Below are 21,290 nucleotides of genomic sequence, written 5' to 3'. Positions count from 1 at the left end.
GCTTGCAGGACTGGCCAGGGACTCATGGCAGCCAGCTCTCCATACCAGGCCGGGAGAAGGCAAAAGACAAAAGCCATTTTTTGCAGCCTACATTCGCAGGGAGCAAATCTCAAGGGCCTCTTCTATAATCCTCTAGAGATTAGATCCATCCCAAGAGGAGGGGAGGCAAAGCAGGCTAAGACAGCAGTAGGCCTCACTGGGGTCACTTTGCCAGGCAAGGGTAGTTTAAAGTTGAACAGCAGGGCCAGAGCTGCCCCCAGCCCCGCCTCCTTCTTGCCCCAGCCATTCCCTTCACACACAACTAGTCAGTTTCCACACACTCTCCCTTTGCCCAGTGAAAGAAGGCCTGGTGAAGGATCTGGGGCTCCTTGAGTTTTCCAGGGACTGCTTTGGGTGCCCAACTCGGTAGGAACAACCTTAAGGTCCAACTGGCATAATAAGTCTGACCTGGCAGTGGCACCCTCCCCCACCATCCCAAGTTGCTCTGTCCCAAGGCCCACAAGGAACCCTGAGAGGAGCAGCAGCAGCCTGGGATTGGTGCTGGCATCAGGGCCTGGGTCCTACTTTAGTCGAGCTCCCCCAACACAAAAATAAACAGGCCGAGAGGCTATCTGGCCAGGTTCCCAAACTCCCGTGGTTCTCTGAACCCCCAGTCTTTAAAGAGGCACACCCCAAGACACCAGGCCTCAGTTCTGCCCTGGTGACTGGCTCAGGTTCCCTTGACAGACCCTGCCAAAGGAACGCTCCCCAGCTTTGGCACCCCCTTCTCCAACCTAAAGGCCAGCTCCGGCTAAGATAGTCCATCTGGCTGTGCCCCCAGTCCAACCCTTTCTGGGCCCTGGCCGGGCGGACTTCACTCACCTCTTCACAGGGCGATCCAGAAATCCTCATCCGAGAACATGGCCAGAGCCCGGGCCGCTCCCCGACCTCCAACCGCCAGAGCGATCACAGCCGCCCCCCGCACGGGGGGGCTTAGGGGGGCCAAGAACGGTAAATCCAGGTCGGAGTGGCCACCCTCCCCCCACAAAAAACAGCAAGAAGCCAAAGAGGGGTTCTCTGCCTCAGGTTCCAGCAGTTTAGGTTTCCATGGACAGCCCCAGGGCGGCGAATCCCGAGCGGACACAAAGAGAGCACCGGTGGCTTTGATCTTGGGCGAGCAGGCTCCGCATCCGCGTCGCCGGGCGGCCTCTTAGTCCTAGGGCCCGGCCAGCGCCCCGGCCGCCCGCGCCGGGCTCGGGCGGAACGTCGAGGCTCTCCAGATGGAACGTCGAGGCGCCTCCCCAGCAGCCCGGAAGGAATGCCGCGCCGCCCCGCGCCTGGCCCGGATGGAACGTGAGACCCTCGCAGGAGCGCCGAGCCCCTCTCCCCGCCCCGGCCGGCGCCCGGGGCCGCGCGAGCTACGGCGACGCGGGGCCGGCGGGGCCGCGGGGTTGAACCTGACACACACCCAGCGCCGGGCTTCTCGACCCCGAGCGCTCACCCTCGGCGGCTTCGAGCCCCCCACCTTCTGCTCCCCCCGGGGAAGGGAGGAGGCTAGGTGGGCGAGGAAGAGGAAGGGGCGGGCGGTGCGAGCCCTCTGCCCGCTCCCCTCCGGCCGCTCCAGGCCCTGCGCTCGCCTCCCTTCCCCTCTGGCCTCGGGAGCTGCCCCGCCCCCGGCCTGGCCGGCTTTGGTCGGTGGCACCCCCTCGACCCCCGGCTGACTGTGATCGCAGGGGGCCTAGAGGTGCATGGCCCAACCCCGGCTCCCGGCACCGGGGGGTCAGGAAACTGAGCGGAAAGTGGGGAACGAGGCAGCCATTTGCAACCGGAGAGGAAAGTAGTGCAGCGCGGCGCCGCTCCGCCTCCCCCCCTCCGCCTCCTGTTCGGCCGGTAGGGTGGTTCCTGCGAAGGGGCTATTTCCTGGCCCGAGAGCTGGGCAGCGGTCGTGAAGATTCGTGAAGCCTTCGGCGCGAGATCCGGGGGGGCCTTTTGCCCGGGGCACCCCACTCGAGAGGGGGAGAAAGGAGAAGAGGCGGCCCTATTTTGTGTTGGAGCGGAGCGGCGGAGGGATCCCGCCCTCTCGGAGGAAAGGCTGTGACTCTGCAGTTCTACGCACACGCTGCGGGATCCTTCCGCTCCGGGTTAACCCCGACCGCGCCGGGCCGGCAGCCGGGCAGACACGTGGGAATGAAGCCCACCTCCTGTCTGCCGCGGCCCTGGAGCCTCTTCATTTACCGCCCAGGCCGCGAAACTAGGACTCCGGCCGCTTTTTAATTCCATACCCTTGCAGTCATTGGTCCCTGAAACTCCAACTGCCCCCTTGCTTTGACCAGGGGCAGTCTTTCTCGGGAGGGGGATGGAAGAAGAGCCAGGAGATTGGCCGCTGCTCAGCATCCTGGGAACTGGAGTCCGCAAATGGAGAAAGTGAGGTACGGCGCCTGGCGCTGCAGAGGGTGGGTTCTTGCCACGTTTGGGGACCCGAAGAAAACTGGACTAGTCCCTAGTCGTTCCTCCTGGCTCCCAGTCCCCCGTGTGAGGAAGGACTGTCGGTGCCCACACAGTCACTACACACACCTCCCCATCGAAACATAAATGTAGAGTCTCCCTTCCTTTTCAGGGTGCCCCCACTCCCACCTCCAGTCCTTTCAGATATTCAATACCCCTGTCCCTTTTTTAGTAAACTGAGGTAGCCTCGCTGCTACCTGGCCGGAGTACTGTTCTAGACAAGATCGCAAAACATACTCTTTGCAGGCACCACCCCCCCCACAATAAGTCTGGATGAGAAAGGATTGGAATGCCTCTTCTGCATCAACTGCACACATGGGGTGGACAAAAGGAGACAAATTAACTATGTCCAGATACTTTATATATTCTTAGTTATTTCCTCACCTTCATTATGAGTTACATGGAATTATCTCCATATTGCAGATGAAGATTAAGGCTACGATAGGTAAGATTGCCCACAGAAATACATCTAGTCAGAAGTTGAGCCATTATTCAAACCAAAGGCCACGTTTTTCCTAGGATTACAAATAATACTACAGTTTTTTAAAGGAAGATATGGAGAAAGAGGCAGGCCGATTCGATCCAATGCCAGCTTTGTGGGGAAAGGGTTTACGGTGCTATCCAACATAATTTTTTTTTTTTTTTTTTTGAGACGGAGTCTTGCACTGCCCTCCGGTTTGGAGTGCAGTGGTGCGATCTCGGCTCACTGCAACCTCTGCCTCCAGGGTTCAGGCGATTCTCCTGCCTCAGCCTCCCTAGTAGCTGGGATTACAGGCGCACACCACCAGACTCGGCTACTTTTTTGTATTTTTAGTAGAGACAGGGTTTCACTATGTTGGCCAGCCTGGTCTCGAACTCGTGATCCGCTCGCCCTGGTCTCCCAAAGAGCTGGGATTACAGGCATGAGCCACCACGCGGGACCCCAACAGAACTTTTCTACAGTGATGGAAATGGATTAAATCTACACTATCTAATATGGTAGCCATTAACCACATGAGCTCTCAAGCACTTTGAAATGCAGGTGGTACAAGTAAGGAACTTTTTATTTTAATGAAATTAAATAGCCACATGTGACTTGATGCTTTTATATTCGACAGTGCAGGAGACCTTAATCTCTGCTGGTCAGAGTCATAGGAGGGATCAGGACTAGATTTGTCCTACTCCAGCCACACATTGGCATCATGCTTTCTGCACTGACCATTCACACATATTTGAGCAAAAAAACTCCAGCAGTGATTGCACACCTCTTTTGGTTACAATAGAATAAGTTAACCAAGAAACAAGTTGGAAAATGGAAGGCCCCTCCCAGGTTTGCACCCAGAGGCAGGGAGAGGCAGACCCTCACCACAAAGACCTCCAGTAATAACACAGATAGCCACCCACTATTTCGGGTTTTTTTTTTTTTTCTTTTTTTTGAGACAGAGTTTCGCTCTTGTCTCCCAGGCTGGAGTGAAATGGCGTGATCTTGGCTCACTGCAACCTCTGCCTTCCAGGTTCAAGCGATTATCCTGCCTCAGCCTCCCTAGTAACTGGGATTACAGGCGCCCACCATCACACCCAGCTAATTTATTTTTAGTAGAGATGGGGTTTCACCACGTTGGCCAGGCTGGTCTCAAACTCCTGACTTCAGGTTGTCCACCCACCTTGGTCTCCCAAAGTGCTGGGATTACAGGCGCGCCCAGCTGCCACCCACTATTTCTTAAGGACTTATGTGTGAAGAACTGTAGTAAGCTTTGCATATATTACCTGATTTAATTTTCACCTCAACTCTATGAAGCACACTTAGCCAGTCTTCATAAATGAGAAATGGAGGCTCTGAGAGGTTAAGTGACTGCCCAAGGCCACACAGCTAAGTGGAGGAGCTATTAACCGCTATCACTACTGTCCCCAGGCCTTGAGATTATTGATAAACTAGAAAACTTTAGCTGTTTCTAAGTCTACCCCAGACCTCATGAAAATGGCAGCGGGAAAGTAGGCCCCTGTAATGAGTATCCCAGGTCAGATGTGCAAAAGGACTTAATTTTAGTATAAGGAGAGAGGTTAGTGACCTCCCGGAACCTCCTAAGCCAGTGAGATTGTTGTCTGAAGTATGTTTCTTCTAGCAGCCCTTATTTCTTTTTAGATTCTGGATCAGAAAAGCAAAAGCAGCTGTCAGGACTTTTGAAAATCAGCATGACAAGCCATATCCCCACTGTAAGCCTGGAGCCAGGCACTGACAAAGTCACAGCTAAAAATCACATCTAGGTTCTGTCAATCCTTCCCAAGTAAGTACATTGACAGGTACCTCGGGCTCCCCCAGTTGTCAGAAGAGGTCTGTACCTTCCCTGTGAAGATCTACCATTCAAGTAACCCTTACACGTCCTTGGAGGAGGTATTAGACTAGTTAGGCAATCATGCTGGTGGGAGGGTGGGGATCAAGAAAAGCGGAGGCAAACAGAACCAAACTTTCCTAGCTGAAATATCAATCCTACTGAGGCGGTAGGTCCATAAGAGCAGAACCAATAGCCTTTGACACCTAAAAAAAGTAGAACACCAAAGGTGTGAAAAGTACAAAAAGATTAAAGGTATGAAAAGAGCAAAGGACAGCCATTTTAATGAAAGACACCGGGGACATGGAAGGCCGGGGGGACTGATAGGCACCGATGCATTATTTCTTACTTTACTCAACACTCTTGGGAAGTCAGTCTTCACAACACTTTAGTCTCTCTGCCTCTACGCTCCTTCTCAATTCTTACATCATTAGGAACAAGGGGCTTCGTTCTCCTGAAACCCTGTCTGCTTTGAGTCCAAGCAAATGCTGAGGCCCCAGGAAGACAGCTAGGTCAGCATGTTGCATCTGGCCACTAGAGGGTGGTGTTTCTGTAATTAAGGGGATCTTGAAAGGCTACAAAACTTGGACGGGAGTGGCAGCCAACTGGACTCAGTGTATGAGGAACCTAGCAGAATAGAAAGGTGGGAAAGGCAAGTTAGGATAATGGTCCTTAATAAGTGAGGAATAAGGAATAGGAACAAGGTAGGAGCAAAGATTTCCCACCAAAGACCGCAGCCATCACTCCTTGGAAAAAGAGATATTGGCTCTGAGCTCTCCCTAGATACACAGAAATCAACAATAAGGCCGGGAGTAGTGGCTCACGCCTATAATCCCAGCACTTTGGGAGGCTGATGCGGACGGATCACTTAAGGTCAGGAGTTCAAGACCATCCTGGCCAACATGGTGAAATCCCATCTCTACTAAAAACAGCCAGGCGTGGTGGCAGGTGCCTGTGGGAGACTGAGGCAGGAGAACTGCTTGAACCTGGCAGGCGGAGGTTGCGGGAAGCCGAGATCGCAGCACTGTACCGCTCCAGCCTGGGCAACAGAGTGAAACTCCGTCTCACACACACACACAGGAAAAAGAAGTCAACAACAAAAGATTTCTCAGTTTATTTGCATATATACATTGTCACCCCAGGGAGCCAGCTCTATTTCAGAAGTCCCTGGCTTCCCTTACCCAGCCAACACCCAAAACCCACTCAAGAGGATGGGTCCTGGATAAATAATGCCCAGGACTCATATCCTGACCCCACAGGTTATAACAGAATTCATCTAGCAAAAACAGAGAGCTAGAAGCCAGTGTCCATGATAGGTCCTTGCCCCTTTGTAAACATTGACATCCAGGCCACTAGAGCCTGGGGAAAGTGTGCAAACATGAGGATGCCACACTGTGTGTCCAGGGGTCAGGAACACAGCTGGCAACCATACCCGTGAAGTCCTGAGGGTCTGACCCCCCACTGGACCATGGCAAGTGCCAGAGGCAGAAACAAGGCAGTTACACCATACCCAAGGGCTCACATGAGATGGCAGCGACGCTCTTGCCCATAGGAATTCTCCACACGGGCAATCTCCTGGATGACTTTGGTGAAGATGCCTTGAGTTAGCTATAAGGGGAGAGGATTCAGGGCAAAAGTCAGTTCAGTGCCAATACCACCCAGCTCTGGGGTGAAAGCTCCATTCCTGCAACATTCCCACCAAGCAGTACAATAAGGAAAACACGGCTACCACCACCACCCTTCTAGTCTTCGGGTCAAGCACCTGATTCTCTCGAGCAGATGACTCCATAAATGTCGCACCCCAGGACTCGGCCAGCTTCTTCCCTTCAACTGCCTGTACCTCTCTGGAAGCAAATTTGGGACATAAAGATGGAGGATAGAAATGTCGGTAAGTGCTCTGAAAAATCTTCAGAATCAAGGCTTCCTGGCCAGGCTTAGTGGCTCATGCCTGTAATGCAGCACTTTGGGAGGCCGAGGTGGTGGATCACTTGAGCTCAGGAGTTCAAGACCAGCCTTGGCAACACAGTGAAATACCATCTCTATTAAAAAGAAAATGGGCCACGCGTGGTGGCTCATGCCTGTAATCCCAACACTTTGGGAGGCCTAGGCGGGTGGATCACAAGGTCAGGAGATCAAGACCATCCTGGCTAACATAGTGAAACCCCGTCTCTACTAAAAATACAAAAAATTAGCCAGGCGTGGTGGCGGGCGCCTGTAGTCCCAGCTACTCGGGAAGCTGAGGCAGGAGACTCGCTTGAACCCGGGAGGAGAGGTTGCAGTGAGCCGAGATCATGCCACTGCACTCTAGTCTGGGCAACAGAACAAGACTTCATCTCAAAAAAAAAGAAGGAAGAAAAAGACTTCCTCTGACCCTTGCCATTTCCCCAAGTTTTGGGAGGAGGGCTGTGGAAGGAGCAAATATAGGTAAACAAAGGAACAATGGGTGAATCTAGGACTGAGGCTTGAAATATGAAATTGTGGCTTTTAAGATAGAAGTATTATCTTCCTTAAGCTTCAAGTTAGAGACAAAGAGAGGTGAAATGACTTGAGTCAGTGGCAGAGCCAGGATGAGAGGATGACTGATTCCCAGTCCATTTCACTTCCTTTTCCTCTAAGTAGCAGAGATTTACATACCTCTCTGGAGAGAGATCTGCCTTGTTCCCAACTAGAACCACTGGCACCCTGTGAGGAAACAGCAGTTATTTCAGAATCCCCTCATTCCCCAACTCCTTACATCAAGGCTGGACAACTCCTTATCAGACCAGGCAGGATCTATATCCGAGCCTCTCTAACTTGATACTTCTCCCCTCTGCTCTCTCCTCCTCCCTCATGCCCACACTATGTCCCTGTCCCCCAAGGCCACTTACCGGGTTTTCCCATGGCCTTCGTGTAGCTTTTGGTACAGACTCTCAATGACTTGGAAGCTTTAAACACAAGAATTGGAGCTATAACTTTATGAGACAGTCCTCAGGTCTTCCCAAGTCCCACACTCACAACCTTGGTCACTTACCTATGTAGAGAGGTGACGGAATACACAAGCACATAACCATGGACTCCAATGATGAATGAATAGGGCAGAATGCTGTACTCATCCTGGCAAGAAATGGAAACATCAGTACCTAGATCCAAACCACTCAGATGGCAAAGGTTGGTGGGACAACATCCAGGTGACCCTCCCTGGGGCATGCCCTACTATAGTCACTTCAACAAGTATTTATGGAGCAGCTCCAATGAGCCCTGCATACTCTTAGCAGGTAAAATGCTTTTAATAGTACTTTACAGATGAGCCACAAAGACTACTAGACTTCATCTCTGAGGGCTGAACTGCCACTTTTGGATACCATACCCCAACTGGTACCTGCCCTGCTGTGTCCACCAGGTGTAGGTGAAACTCATCTTTGCCAAGAGTCACTATCTTGCTGTAAGCTGAAAAGAAAAGAAAACTTTGTGAGGTGCCTTATAGGGCCAGCAATGTATGTCCCCTGACCTTTTTTTTTTGAGACAGAATCTCACTCTATTGCCCAAGCTGGAGTGCAGTGGCTTGATCTCGGCTCACTGCAACCTCTGCTACCTGGGTTCAAGCGATTCTCCTGCCTCAGCCTCCCAAGTAGCTGGGATTATAGGCGCCCGCCACTGCGCCTGGCTAATTACATTTTTTTTTTTTTTTTTTGAGATGAGGTCTTGCTATGTTGCCCAGGCTGTAGAGCAGTGGCTATTCACAGGTGCACTCTTAGCACCCTATAGCCTGGAAGTCCTGGGCTCAAGCGATCCTCTCACCTCAACCTCCCAAGAGCTGGAACTATAGATATGCACCTCTACACCTGGCTGTCTTACCTTCTTTTTTTTGGCAACATTTTTTTAAAGTAGATTGTTGGTCGGGCCCAGTGGCTAACACCTGTAATCCCAGCACTTTGGGAGGCCAAGGCAGTCGGATCACTTAAGACCAAGAGTTCGAGACCAGCCTGGCCAACATGGTTAAACCCCGTCTCTACTAAAAATACAAAACATTAGCTGGGCATGGTGGTGTATGCCTGTAGTCCCAGCTACTCAGGAGGCTGAAGCATGAGAATTGCTTGAACCCAGGAGGTGGAGGTTGCAGTGAGCTGAGATTGCGGCACTGCACTCCAGCCTGGGTGACAGAGCGAGACTCTGTCTCGAAAAGAAAAGAAAATTACTTTTGTTTTATTGATGAATAATACATGCACCAAGTTTCAGGGTACACATGATAATACATTCATATAATTTGTTTTTTTTTTTTTGAGAAGGAGTCTCGCTCTGTCGCCCAGGCTGGAGTGCAGTGGCCGGATCTCAGCTCACTGCAAGCTCCGCCTCCCGGGTTTACGCCATTCTCCTGCCTCAGCCTCCCCAGTAGCTGGGACTACAGGCGCCCGCCACCTCGCCCGGCTAGTTTTTTGTATTTTTTTAGTACAGACGGGGTTTCACTGTGTTAGCCAGGATGGTCTCGATCTCCTGACCTCGTGATCCGCCCGTCTCGGCCTCCCAAAGTGCTGGGATTACAGGCTTGAGCCACCGCGCCCGGCCATAATTTGTAAAGATCAAATAAGTATATCTGGAATATTCATCACCTTAAATATTTGTGTTTTCTTTATGCTAGAACCATTTGAATTCTTATAGCTATTTTGAAATGTAAAATAGCTTATTGTAAGCTATAGTCATCCTACTGATCTACTAAGTCTTATTTCTTCTATCAAACTATATATCTGTACTTACTGATCAATTTATCTTCATCCCTCCCACTCCCTTCCCCCCACTTACATTCTTTTTATTCTCTTTTTTTCTTTTTTTTGAGACGTTGTTTCGCTCTTGTTGCCCAGGCTAGAACACAGTGGCACCATCTCAGCTCACTGCAACCTCCGCCTCCTGGGTCCAAGCAATTCTCCTGCCTCAGCCACCCGAGTAGATGGGATTACAGATATCCATCACCATGTCCAACTAATTGTTTGTATTTTTAGTAGATACAGGGTTTCACCAGTTGGCCAGGATGCTTTCGAACTCTTGACCTCAGGTGATCCGCCTGTCTTGGCCTCCCAATGAGCTGGGATTACAGGCGTGAGCCACGGTGCCTGGCTTTTTTTTTTTTTTTTTTGAGACAGTCTCACCCTGACACCCAGGCTGGTGTGCAGTGGCACAATCTTTGCTCACTGCAACATTTACCTGCTGCGTTCAAGCGATTCCCCTACCTCAGCCTCCTTAGTAGCTGGGATTACAGGTGTGTGCCACCATGCCCAGCTAATTTTGGTATTTTTAGTAGCGATGAGGTTTCACCATGTTGGCCAGGCTGGTCTTGAAATCCTGACCTCAATCGATCCGCTCGCCTCAGCTTCCCAAAGTGCTGGGATTACAGGCGTGAGCCACTGCGCCCGGCCTCCCCTTACATTCTTAACCTTGGGGTTGACACAGATAGATCAGCTACAGGGAGTTATCCAGGTAACTGGAAAAACACACTAAGGTTCTTAATGTCTACATCTAAACTATCCCAGACTCAGTATCCTGCAAAATCCATACTCTAGCCATCCATCGAACAGGATTGCTAAAGAAGAAATTAGATGTAATGTGTAAATAAATCAGCCCCTTGGCACCAGAGAAATACATTATGGAGTTGGGTGGGCTATCCAAGCCCTCCGGGTCGCATCACCAGCACACTAGGGGAGAAGTCTACTCACTATTCTCCACTGTAGGATCGTAGCCTTCCGAGAACTCGCCTTCCACAAATTGATGTGCCAAAGATGTCTTCCCTGTGGGGAGCAGTGTGGCAGCTGTATCCAAATCATCCATCCACATTCACATCCTCTGTCCTTTCGGACTGTGGCCCAGGACCAAAGGGTACCCCAAATTAACACCACAGTCTGTGAGTGCCTCAAGCAATCCTATCCCTTGTGTCTACCCTCACCGTCTTTTTGCCCGGGGTCTCCGCACTTTGGCTACCGGATGCATTCAGAAGCGCAGCAGGAAGCCTTTCCCGCCGCCTTCCCCACCCCATCCTACCCGCAGGAAGATCCAAGATTCCCCAGGATCAAGTCCGCCCCGCCCCAGGACACCTGCGACTATCTGTCCCCACGGAGACCGCGTCCCGGTTTTCAAATTGTGACCCCACCCCTATCCCCAAAGTAACGCTGGGACCACTCTGAGATTACCGCAGCCAGGTCCTCATTAAGCCTTGAGTGCTCGCGCTTCCTGCAGCCTCCACACACCACCAACCTTTATTCCTCCACTCTTCCAATCCTCGCTCTACAACCCCATTCTTACGATGTCACCATTCCTCCGTGGGTCGCGTTCCCACGGCAGCGCGCCTCTTCTGGCTACAAAGCTGCTGCGCGTCCGAGCTCTGCAGGGCGGAGACTCACCTACAGAGCGGTATCCGAGGATGACCACCTTCCTGTAACGGACCAGCGGCATGGCAGGAGCCCGCCCCAGGGGCTTGCGGAACTGCGGGCTGAGAGAGCCCGAAGACGAGGTCAGGGTGTGGGCAGGTGCAGGAAAGTCGCTCACCCAGAAGCTGCCGTGGGCAAGTTAGAGGGAAACCAAAACAAGCGCCGCGCCCGGAGCTGCCCACGTGATCACAACACAGCAAGTCTAACGCGAGGGAGCCAGGCGCCGGGGGAACTACTGTGCCGCGCCGCGCCGGGCTCCGCCCCTCAGGCCGCTCGCCATTGGTCCATTAGAACGGGTAAGGGCGGTGCCGCCAGCAGGAGGGAAGGGTGGGCCTCACGTGGAGCGGGAGTCCTGGGAGCTGCGCGTGCGCAGACTGGAGCCGGTTCATTCATAAAGAAACAGAAAGGAACCCGGGGTCCTAAAGGCGTTTGCGCTTTTGCAGCCTAGCTGAAGTGGCTGCGAAGAATTATGGATGGAAAATACCCGTTGTATGGTTTTTGGCCATAAGATTCTAGCCTTTTGCATGGTCTCTGGGGTCCTTAGATAGGAAGAAAAGGGCCGAAGTTCCAATATATTCCCTCTGCTTCCCCCAGCCTTCAGCCCCAGACCTATCAAGGTTTCCAGTCCTCCAGCATCTAATTTCAAACTGCAATTCTTGTTCTTGCGGAAATTGCTAGAATTTATGATCAAGTAGTCTGAGGTTTCTTCTTCATCATCATGATCCTCAAACATTCATTTTTCAACAAATACTGAGCATACTCTACGTGTTTCAGGCATTGCTCCAGCTTTGGGGTCAGAACATGGACATGAAAGACAATGTGTCTGCTCTTATGAAGGCAGAAACAAACATACAACAAGGAGATATCAGAGAGCGTTAAGTGCTATAGAAGATGGTGTGATAAAAGATGACCACTTTATTTTTTAAAGACAATACAGCATTTTTAATTTTTTTCTTTATTTTGAGACAGGGTTATGAGACTGGCTGATTTTTGTGTTTTGGGGAGAGACGGGATTTTGCTATGTTGCCCAGGCTGGTCTCGAACGCCTGGCCTCAAATGATTCACCTGACCTGGCCTCCCAAAGTGCTGGGATTATAGGCGTGAGCCACCGAGCCTGGCTGAGATGACCACTTTAGATTAGTGATACTTTCTCCCATAGGAAACCCCATTTAAACTAAGATCTGAAGGAACCAGTTAGCAGATTTCAAAAGAAGAATCCACCAATGCTAAGGCGTTAAGATGGAAATAAATTCGGTAAATTCCAGGAAGAGGGGAAGAAAAAAAGAAAGCCAGTTAGCCTAAAGCAGATGAAGTCTAAGAGAATGGCAGAGGCCAGGCCACATAAAGAAGTCTGGGCTAATTCTAAGTACTTGAAGGTATTTAAGCTGGGGCATGACATGATCTAAATTGTCTTTCTAAAATATCTCCCCGGCTGTGGTGAATGGATTGGGGTTTGAGGGGAACAGGAGCAAGAGGAAGGAGGGAGATTGGCGAAGAAACTGTTACCTGTAGTCCAGATGAGAGTGGCGTGGCTAGAGTGATCATGTTGAATGAAGTCGAGAATTCAGGATATTCTGAAGCTAAGGTTAAAATGACTTGCAGACTGGCCGGGCGCGGTGGCTCAAGCCTGTAATCCCAGCACTTTGGGAGGCCGAGACGGGCGGATCACGAGGTCAGGAGATCGAGACCATCCTGGCTAACACAGTGAAACCCCGTCTCTACTAAAAAATACAAAAAACTAGCCGGGCGTGGTGGCGGGCGCCTGTAGTCCCAGCTACTCGGGAGGCTGAGGCGAGAGAATGGCGTAAACCCGGGAGGCGGAGCTTGCAGTGAGCTGAGATCCGGCCACTGCACTCCAGCCTGGGCGACAGAGCGGGACTCCGTCTCAAAAAAAAAAAAAAAAAAAAAAAATGACTTGCAGAAGGATTGGTAGAGGAGGGAAGAAAGGAAGGAAATCACCTAGATTTATAGAGAGTTCTACTATACTATGTGCCAGGTGCATTTTATTGTTATCTCATTTAATGTTCACAAAAGCCCTAGGCCGGACGTGCTGGCTCATGCCTGTAATCCCAGCACTTTGGGAGACTGAGGCAGGCAGATCGCTTGAGGTCAGGAGTTCAAGACCAGCCTGGCCAACATAGTGAAACCCCGCCTCTACTAAAAATACAAAAATTAGCTGGGTGTGATGGTGCGCGCCTGTAATTCCAGCTACTTGGGAGGCTGAGGCAGGAGAATCGTTTGAACATGGGAGGCAGAGGTTGCAGTGAGCCAGGATCACACCATTGCACTCTGCACTCCAGCCTGGGCAACAGAGTGAGACTCTTTAAAAAAAAAAAAAAAGATATTCTACTTTATGCCAGGCACTCTTACTATGTGTTGCACACTAGGATACAGAAATAGGCCAGGCACGGTGGCTCATGCCTGTAATCCTAGCACTTTGGGAGGCCGATGCAGGTGGATCACGAGGTCAGGAGATCGAGACCATCCTGGCTAACACGGTGAAACCCCATCTCTACTAAAAATACAAAAAATTAGCCTTGGCCGGGCGCGGTGGCTCAAGCCTGTAATCCCAGCACTTTGGGAGGCCGAGACAGGTGGATCACGAGGTCAGGAGATCGAGACCATCCTGGCTAACAGGGTGAAACCCCATCTCTACTAAAAATACAAAAACTAGCCGGGCGAGGTGGCGGGCGCCTGTAGTCCCAGCTACTCGGGAGGCTGAGGCAGGAGAATGGCGTAAACCCGGGAGGCAGAGCTTGCAGTGAGCTGAGATCCGGCCACTGCACTCCAGTCTGGGCGACAGAGCGAGACTCCGCCTCAAAAAAAAAAAAAAATTAGACAGGCGTGGTGGCGGGCACCTGTAGTCCCAGCTACTTGGGAGACTGAGACAGGAGAATGGCAGACAGGAGAATGGCGTGAACCTGGTAGGTGGAGCTTGCAGTGAGCCGAGATCATGCCACTGCGCTCCAGCCCAGGCAACAGAGTGAGACTCCATCAAAAGGAAGGAAGGAAGGAAGGGAGGGAGGGAGGGAGGGAAGGAGGGAGGGGAAAAAAATAAAACAAAACAGATGCCTTTTATACTGCTTATACCGTCAAGATGATGAACTCTCCATTGTTTTCCACCCAGATTTGTGTCCAGGAGGCAGGCCTTGTCTCCTGGCTTTCAGTGAATCTCAACCAAAGGAAAGCACACACAGGAGATTCAATGAAGGGAGGAGAGTGGCTCTGTCCCTCATTGAAGGTCACAGCACCTCTCAAGGCAGCCGCCTCCTCCAACACATACACACAGCTGTCTTCTAGTTTTCAGTGACTCCCCTCAGCCTTCAGGCCTATAGCAGTATCAGCCTCTTTTCTGTTATTCACCTTGGGGCATTGCTCTATCCCTTGTGGTCTCCCTATATACCCTGCCCACAGCTTTGTAAATAGTCTCCTTATTAAACCATCTTTTTTTTTTTTTTTTTTTTTTTTTGAGGCGGAGTCTTGCTCTGTCGCCCAGGCTGGAGTGCAGTGGCCAGATCTCAGCTCACTGCAAGCTCCGCCTCCCGGGTTCCCGCCATTCTCCTGCCTCAGCCTCCCAAGTAACTGGGACTACAGGCGCCCGCCACTCGCCCGGCTAGTTTTTTGTATTTTTAGTAGAGACGGGGTTTCACTGTGTTCGCCAGGATGGTCTTGATCTCCTGACCTTGTGATCCGCCCGTCTCGGCCTCCCAAAGTGCTGGGATTACAGGCTTGAGCCACCGCGCCCGGCCTTAAACCATCTTAATTCTCCTGTTTTGAATCAGAGAGAAAGCAAAAGAGCCAAGACAAAGGGCTTTCTCCTCTTGTGACTTTTTCTTTTTAGCTGGCAAGGGAAGATCTCACAGCAGATATTCACCTACATCTCATTGAACAAGATTGTTTTATATAGTCATCTCTAGCTGTAAAGGAACCTGGAAATTTTAGCATTTTCTTTTCCAACATCTATAGTAAAGAAAGGCAAAAGACAAGGTGATTAGAAATAAATGTTTTGGCCTGACGTGGTGGCTCAGGCCTGTAATCCCAGAACTTTGGGAGACCAGGCAGGTGAATTGCTTAAGCTCAGCAGTTCGAGACCAGCCTAGATAGGCAACATGGTGAAACCCTGTCTCTATAAAAAATACAGAAAAAAAAGAGAAAGAAAAATTAACCAGGCATGGTGGCACATACCTGTAGTCTCAAGCTACTTGGAAGGCTGAAATGAAAGGATCACCTGAGCCCAAGGATGTTGAGGCTGCAGTGAGCCATGTTTGTGCCACTGTACTCCAGCCTGGGCAACAGAGACCCTGTGTCAAAAAATAAATAAAAATAAAAATAAAAAAGGGCTAGGCACAGTGGCTCACGCTTGTAATCCTAGCACTTTGGGAGGCCAAGGCGGGCGGATTGCCTGAGCTGAGCTCAGTGGTTCAAGACCAGCCTGAGCAACACAGTGAAACCCGGTCTTTACTAAAATATAAAAAAGTTAGCCAGGGCTGGGCACAGTGGCTCACGCCTGTAATCCCAGCACTTTGGGAGGCTGAGGCGGATGGATCACCTGAGGTCAGGAGTTCGAGACCAGCCTGGCCAACATGGTGAAACCCCGTCTTTACTAAAAATAGAAAAATTAGCCAGACGTGGTGGTGTGTGCCTGTAGTCCCAGGTACTTGGGAGGTGGAGGCAGGAGAATCATCTGAACCTGGGAGGCAGAGGTTGCGGTGAGCCGAAATCATGCCACTGCATTCCAGCCTGGGCAACAGAGTGAGACTCTGTCTCCAGAAAAACAAAAAGAGAAATGTTTCATGAGCCAATCTATAAAACCTGCACATTTTAGGACTAAGGTATCCGGTTGATTAAATAGTTATTCATTAAATATCAATCACTTTAAAAAGGAATACATAGTCTGGGCACAGTGGGTCACACCTGTAATCCCAACACTTTGGGAGGCTAAGGCAGGTGAATCTTGAGGTCAGGAGTTTGAGACCAGCCTGACCAACATGGTGAAACCCCATCTCTACTAAAAATACAAAATTTAGCCAGGCATGGTGGGAGGCGCCTGTAATCCCAGCTACTCGGGAGGCTGAGGCAGGAGAATCACTTGAACCCGGGAGACAGAGGTTGTAGTGAGCCAAGATTGCGCCACTGCATTCTGCCTGGGTGATAGAGCGAGACTCCGTCTCAAAAAAAAAAAAGTAATGCATAAGTGGTTTATTTAGTAAAGATCACAAAAACAGGATCGAATAAAGGAAGAATAGAACTTGAGTATAAGTCAAAAAATAATATGTATTAAAATATATAATATATAAATATTGTTTTATATATAATAAACATTTATTATGTATTATTTATATAATACTAGAAATAAAGGAAGCAATTCATCCTAATGTTAGATAAATGGGATTGGAATAACATTTCTTTTGTTTTTTATTATTTTTATTTATTTATTTATTTTTGAGACAGGGTCTCACTCCGATTGCCCAGGCTGGAGTGCAGTGGCATGATTTTGGCTCACTGCAGCCTCTACCTCTTCAGCTCAGGTGATTCTCCTACCTCAGCTTCCTGAGTAGCTGAGACTACAGGCATGCACCACCATGCCCAGCTAATTTTTGTATTTTCAGTAGAGACGGAGTTTCACCATGTTGTTCAGGCTGGTCTCAAACTCCTGGACTCAAGCAATCCACCCACCTCAGCCTCCCAAAGTGCTGGGTTTACAGATGTGAGCCACCGCACCCAGCCTGTTTTTGTTTTTTAGAGACAGGGTGCCACTCTGTCACCCAAGCTGGAGTGCAGTGGTGCCGTCATAGCTTACTGTGGCCCATAACTCCTGGGCTCAAGTGATCCTCTTGCCTTAGCCTCCTGAGTAGCCGAGACTATACAGGCATGCACCACTATGCCCAGCTAATTTTTTTTTTTTTTTTTGTAGAGACGGGGTCGCTCCCAGGCTAGTCTTGAACTCCTGGCCTCAAGCAATCCTTCCTCCTCAGCCTCCCAAAACACTGAGATTACAGACGTGAGCCACCCAGCCTGGCCTGAAATAACATTTCTAAGACAGCATAATATATTGCTATGTCTCAAACAACTGAGACAAAATAAAGATAAGATGTTCCCAGAAAACTGTTTTAAGTATCTCTGGGAAAAGTGAAAAATGTCTCTACTCTGTTTGCATCCAAATTATATGGCATGTCTTTTCTAATGGACTCCATTGCACAGGTATTCAAGGCTTGTTTGTTTTCCACAGTTATGAGTTTACCTCCCTGCTGATGTATCAATTACCTATTGTTGCATAAGAAACCTCATCAAACTTTGGTGCCTTAAAACAACAATGTATTTTTCTCAGGATTCTGTGGGTTGAATTGATGGTTCTTATGTTGCCTCCTCTGGACTTACTCTTGTGACTAGTCAGTGGAAGCTCCACTGGGAATGGAAGGTCTAAAATGACCTCACTCATGTCCGGAGCCTTGGTGCTGGCTCTTGGCTAGGCCTCTGTCTGTCCACATGTCTCTCATCATTTATTGGGGCAGCCCGAGCTTCTTCTGCTTGGGTAGCAGAAGCATCCAAGATGGCAAAGTTAGGACAGTGCATGGTCTCTTGAGGCCTTAGGCTTTGAAACTCATTCAACACAAGTTCTGCCACATGTTAGTAGCCTAAGCAAGTCACAATGCCATCCCAGATTCAAGGCATGGGGAAATAGACTCCATTTCTCCATGAGAGAAACTGCAAAATATTGTAGCTCTGTTTTTCAATCTGCTACAGAGTAGATTGATTATGGCAAGAAGTCCAAGCTGGAGTTCTTCATTTACCAAGCCCCCAGGTTTCCACAGCTGTAGTTGAGATCTACAACTCCATCCTCACCACAAACATCACCTTGGAGCACTCAGATTGCACCTGCATGGGAGACAATGAGGCCATCTGTGACATCTGTCGTAGAAACTTTGATATTGGGTACCTGATCTACAGTAACCTGAACTATCTGATATTGAATCTGTTGTTGTAGTCACTTGAATATTAAGAACACATTTGGCTTCAGTAACAGAAAAACCAAGTTGCAATAGCTTAAACAAATAAGGATTTATTTTTCTGAAGTAACAAAGCTGGAGGTAAGCGGCATCAGTCCAGTTGCTCCATAATGCCAGGTCTGGTACCTGCAGTCCTCTTAACTCTTCCCTTATGCTTGTCACCTCATGGCCACAAGATGAGTTCACCTTTAGGTATCATATCTAAGTTCCAAAAGAGGATCTAGTAATCATAAAGGCACTTATATTGAAAATGAGTATTTTAGCCAGGTGCGGTGGGTCACATCTCTAATCCAAGCACTTTGGGAGGCCAAGGCGGGCGGATCATCTGAGGTCAGGAGTTCGAGACCAATCTGACCAACATGGTAAAACCCTGTCTCTACTAATAATACAAAATTAGCCGGGCATGGTGGCGCACATCTGTAATCCCAGCTACTCGGGAGGCTGAGGCAGGAGAATCGCTTGAACCTAGGAGGCAGAGGTTGCAGTGAGCCGAGATCACGCCATTGGACTCCAGCCTGGGCAACAAGAGCAAAACTCCATCTCAAAAAAAAAAAAAAAGAGAAAAGAAAAGAAAATGGATATTTTCATATCAATATACAAGTTTGGGGCCAGGAGCAGTGGCTCACACCTGTAATCCCAGCACTTTGAGAGGCCAAAGTGAGCAGATCACTTCAGATCAGGAGTTCTAGACCAGCCTAGGCAAAACCCCGTCTCTACAAAAAATACAAAAATTAGCTGGGCACGGTGGCTCACACCTGTAATGCCAGCACATTGGGAGGCCGAGGCAGGCAGTTCACAAGGTCAGGAGATCGAGACCATCCTGGTTAACATGGTGAAACCCTGCCACTACTAAAAATACAAAAAAAAAAAAAAAAAAAAATAGCCGGGTATGGTGACGGGCGCCTATAGTCCCAGCTACTTGGGAGGCTGAGGCAGGAGAATTGTGTGAACCCAGGAGGTAGAGCTTGCAGTGAGCCGAGATCACACCACTGCACTCCAGCCTGGGCAACACAGTGAGACTCCATCTCAAAAAAAAAGAAAAGAAAAAAATTAGCCAGGCATAGTGGTGTGTTCCTGTAGTCCCAGCTACTTGTGGGAGCTGAGGTGAGAGGATTGCTTAAGCCCGGGAGGTTGAGGCTGCAGTGAGCCATGTTTGTGCCACTGCACTCCAGCCTAGGTAACAAAGTGAGACCCTCTCTCAAAAAAAAAAAAAATAGTAATAAGGCCTGCACGGTGCCTCAGGCCTGTAATCCTAGCACTTTGGGAGGCCGAGGCAGGCAGATCATTTGAGGTCAGTAGTTTGAGACCAGCCTTACCAACTTGGTGAAACCCTGTCTGTAGTATAAGTACAAAAACTAACCAGGCATGGTGGCGCACATCTGTAATCCAAGCTACTCAGGAGGCTGAGGCAGGAGAATTGCTCAAACGCAGGAGACGGAGGTTTCAGTGAACTGGGATTGCACCACTGCACTCCAACCTGGATGACAGAGCAAGACTCCATCTCAAAAAATAATAATAAAAGTTTGAATAAAACTATTCTTTAAATGTAAGAATGGAAAATCAGTTAAATAATATCAATTTATTATTTTATAGGCTATGTACTTTTAAATATGTACAGTATATAAATTAAATATTATAAATTAGACATTTAATTATGTAATTCCTAAAAGTTTGCTCAAGTTGGCCAAACAATACTTTCTGTTTTGGATCTTCTAATTAGGAAAATGGATGATTATCTAATTTTGGCATCAACTGTTAAAAATCATATGTAGGCCGGGCGCGGTGGCTCAAGCCTGTAATCCCAGCACTTTGGGAGGCCGAGACGGGCGGATCACGAGGTCAGGAGATCGAGACCATCCTGGCTAACACGGTGAAACTCCGTCTCTACTAAAAACACAAAAACTAGCCAGGTGAGGTGGCGGGCGCCTGTAGTCCCAGCTACTCGGGAGGCTGAGGCAGGAGAATGGCGTAAACCGGGAGGCGGAGCTTGCAGTGAGCTGCGATCCGGCCACTGCACTCCAGTCCGGGCGACAGAGCGAGACTCCGCCTCAAAAAAAAAAAAAAAAAAAAAAAATCATATGTAAATAGCTGGGAGCGATGACTCATGCCTGTAATCCCAGCACTTTGGGAGGCCGAGGCAGGTAGATCATGAGGTCAGGAGTTCAAGACCAGCCTAGCCAAAATGGTGAAACCCCATCTCTACTAAAAATACAAAAATTAACTGGGTGTGGTGGTGGGTGCCTGTAATCCCAGCTACTCGGGAGGCTGAGGCAGAGAATTGCTGGAATCTGGGAGGCGGGGGTTGCAGCGAGCCGAGATCACACCACTGCACTCCAGCTTGGGCGACAGAGCGAGACTCCATCTCAAAAAAAAAAAAAAAAAATCATATGTAAATACAGATTTAAGATAAAATGCAAACTTGAATTCCAGTCATAGCACCAATTTTTTTTTTAATTTTAAAATGCAAACTGCCATGCTTCTTAGATTTAAATTAACTAATAAGTTGCTTTCAGGTGCTCCCTGTCATGGTCATGTTCTTTCTAATCTGAAGACCCTTCTCTGAAGACTCAGACATTAGAGTTCTGGTTCTTATTAACTCACATTTTCCATTTACTCCTCCAGATCTTCCTTTACCCTTCTTCATCCTGCATTTTGCTCCTGGAAGGCTGACCTTTATAGACAGCAGTAATGCCCTCTGGCTTCCAGACAGCTTTAGCTAATAGGAAGCATTGGCCACAGACTGGAAGATAGAGGAGAGAAGGTTGGAATGTTTATTCCCCTACTCCCTCTCTGCTGGGCCACTTTCTCTTTCTTTCTTTCTTTCTTTCTCTTTCTTTCTTTCTTTCTTTCTTTCTTTCTTTCTTTCTTTCTTTCTTTCTTTCTTTCTCTCTCTCTCTCTCTCTCTCTTTCTTTCTCTCTCTCTCTCTCTCTCTTTCTTCTTTCTTTTTTTTTTTTGAGACGGAGTTTCACTCTTGTTGCCCAGGCTAGAATGCAGTGGCGCGACTTCGGCTCACTGCAACCTCTGCCTCCCAGGTTCAAGTGATTCTCCTGCCTCAGTCCCCCGAGTAGCTGGGATTATAGGCAACCACCACCATTAC

The 21,290-nt window shown here is 49.3% G+C and overlaps 2 protein-coding genes across 9 annotated transcripts in view; both read right to left on the bottom strand.

Moving 5' to 3' along the window:
* Positions 1-2,060, bottom strand: part of KMT2D (lysine methyltransferase 2D) — a 42,786-nt gene extending 40,726 nt beyond the window's left edge. For all 5 annotated transcript variants that reach the window (XM_033222227.1, XM_033222223.1, XM_033222226.1 and 2 more), the window contains exon 1: positions 862-2,060. The gene's annotated coding sequence lies outside the window, so the exon portion shown is untranslated. The remainder of the gene's footprint in view (positions 1-861) is intronic.
* Positions 2,061-4,051: 1,991 nt separating this feature from the next.
* RHEBL1 (RHEB like 1) lies at positions 4,052-11,438 on the bottom strand. 4 transcript variants are annotated; one of them, XM_033222220.1, is made up of 9 exons: positions 11,159-11,412; positions 10,478-10,617; positions 8,152-8,219; positions 7,804-7,886; positions 7,661-7,717; positions 7,428-7,475; positions 6,556-6,637; positions 6,316-6,401; positions 4,052-5,420 (listed from the first exon to the last, which is right to left on the bottom strand). In XM_033222220.1, the coding sequence occupies exons 2-9, from the start codon at positions 10,593-10,595 to the stop codon at positions 5,405-5,407; spliced, it is 558 nt and encodes a 185-aa protein (XP_033078111.1). In that variant the 5' UTR covers positions 10,596-10,617; positions 11,159-11,412; the 3' UTR covers positions 4,052-5,404. The 4 variants fall into 4 exon arrangements, with proteins under 4 accessions (XP_033078111.1, XP_033078110.1, XP_033078113.1 ...); XM_033222219.1 differs by having other exon boundaries at positions 10,478-10,549; XM_033222222.1 differs by lacking the exon at positions 4,052-5,420 and having other exon boundaries at positions 5,884-6,401; positions 11,159-11,438.
* Positions 11,439-21,290: the final 9,852 nt, after the last annotated feature.

This window comes from Trachypithecus francoisi, unplaced genomic scaffold (genome assembly GCF_009764315.1).
Source record: "Trachypithecus francoisi isolate TF-2019V2 unplaced genomic scaffold, Tfra_2.0 Lachesis_group11, whole genome shotgun sequence".
Taxonomy (NCBI): domain Eukaryota; kingdom Metazoa; phylum Chordata; class Mammalia; order Primates; family Cercopithecidae; genus Trachypithecus; species Trachypithecus francoisi.
The sequence above is the reverse complement of the archived record's forward strand: the minus strand, read 5'-3'. Positions and strand labels throughout refer to the sequence as shown.

Bases quoted from the DNA above. Each gene is read 5' to 3' on its own strand.
- RHEBL1 (XM_033222219.1), bottom strand. From the start codon at position 11,210: ATGCCGCTGGTCCGTTACAGGAAGGTGGTCATCCTCGGATACCGCTCT. The intron at 7,887-8,151 runs GTACCAGTTGGG...ATTTCTTGCCAG, and splicing joins TGGTGGACACAGCAGGGCAG to GATGAGTACAGCATTCTGCC. The intron at 7,718-7,803 runs GTAAGTGACCAA...TTGTGTTTAAAG, and splicing joins TCCGTCACCTCTCTACATAG to CTTCCAAGTCATTGAGAGTC.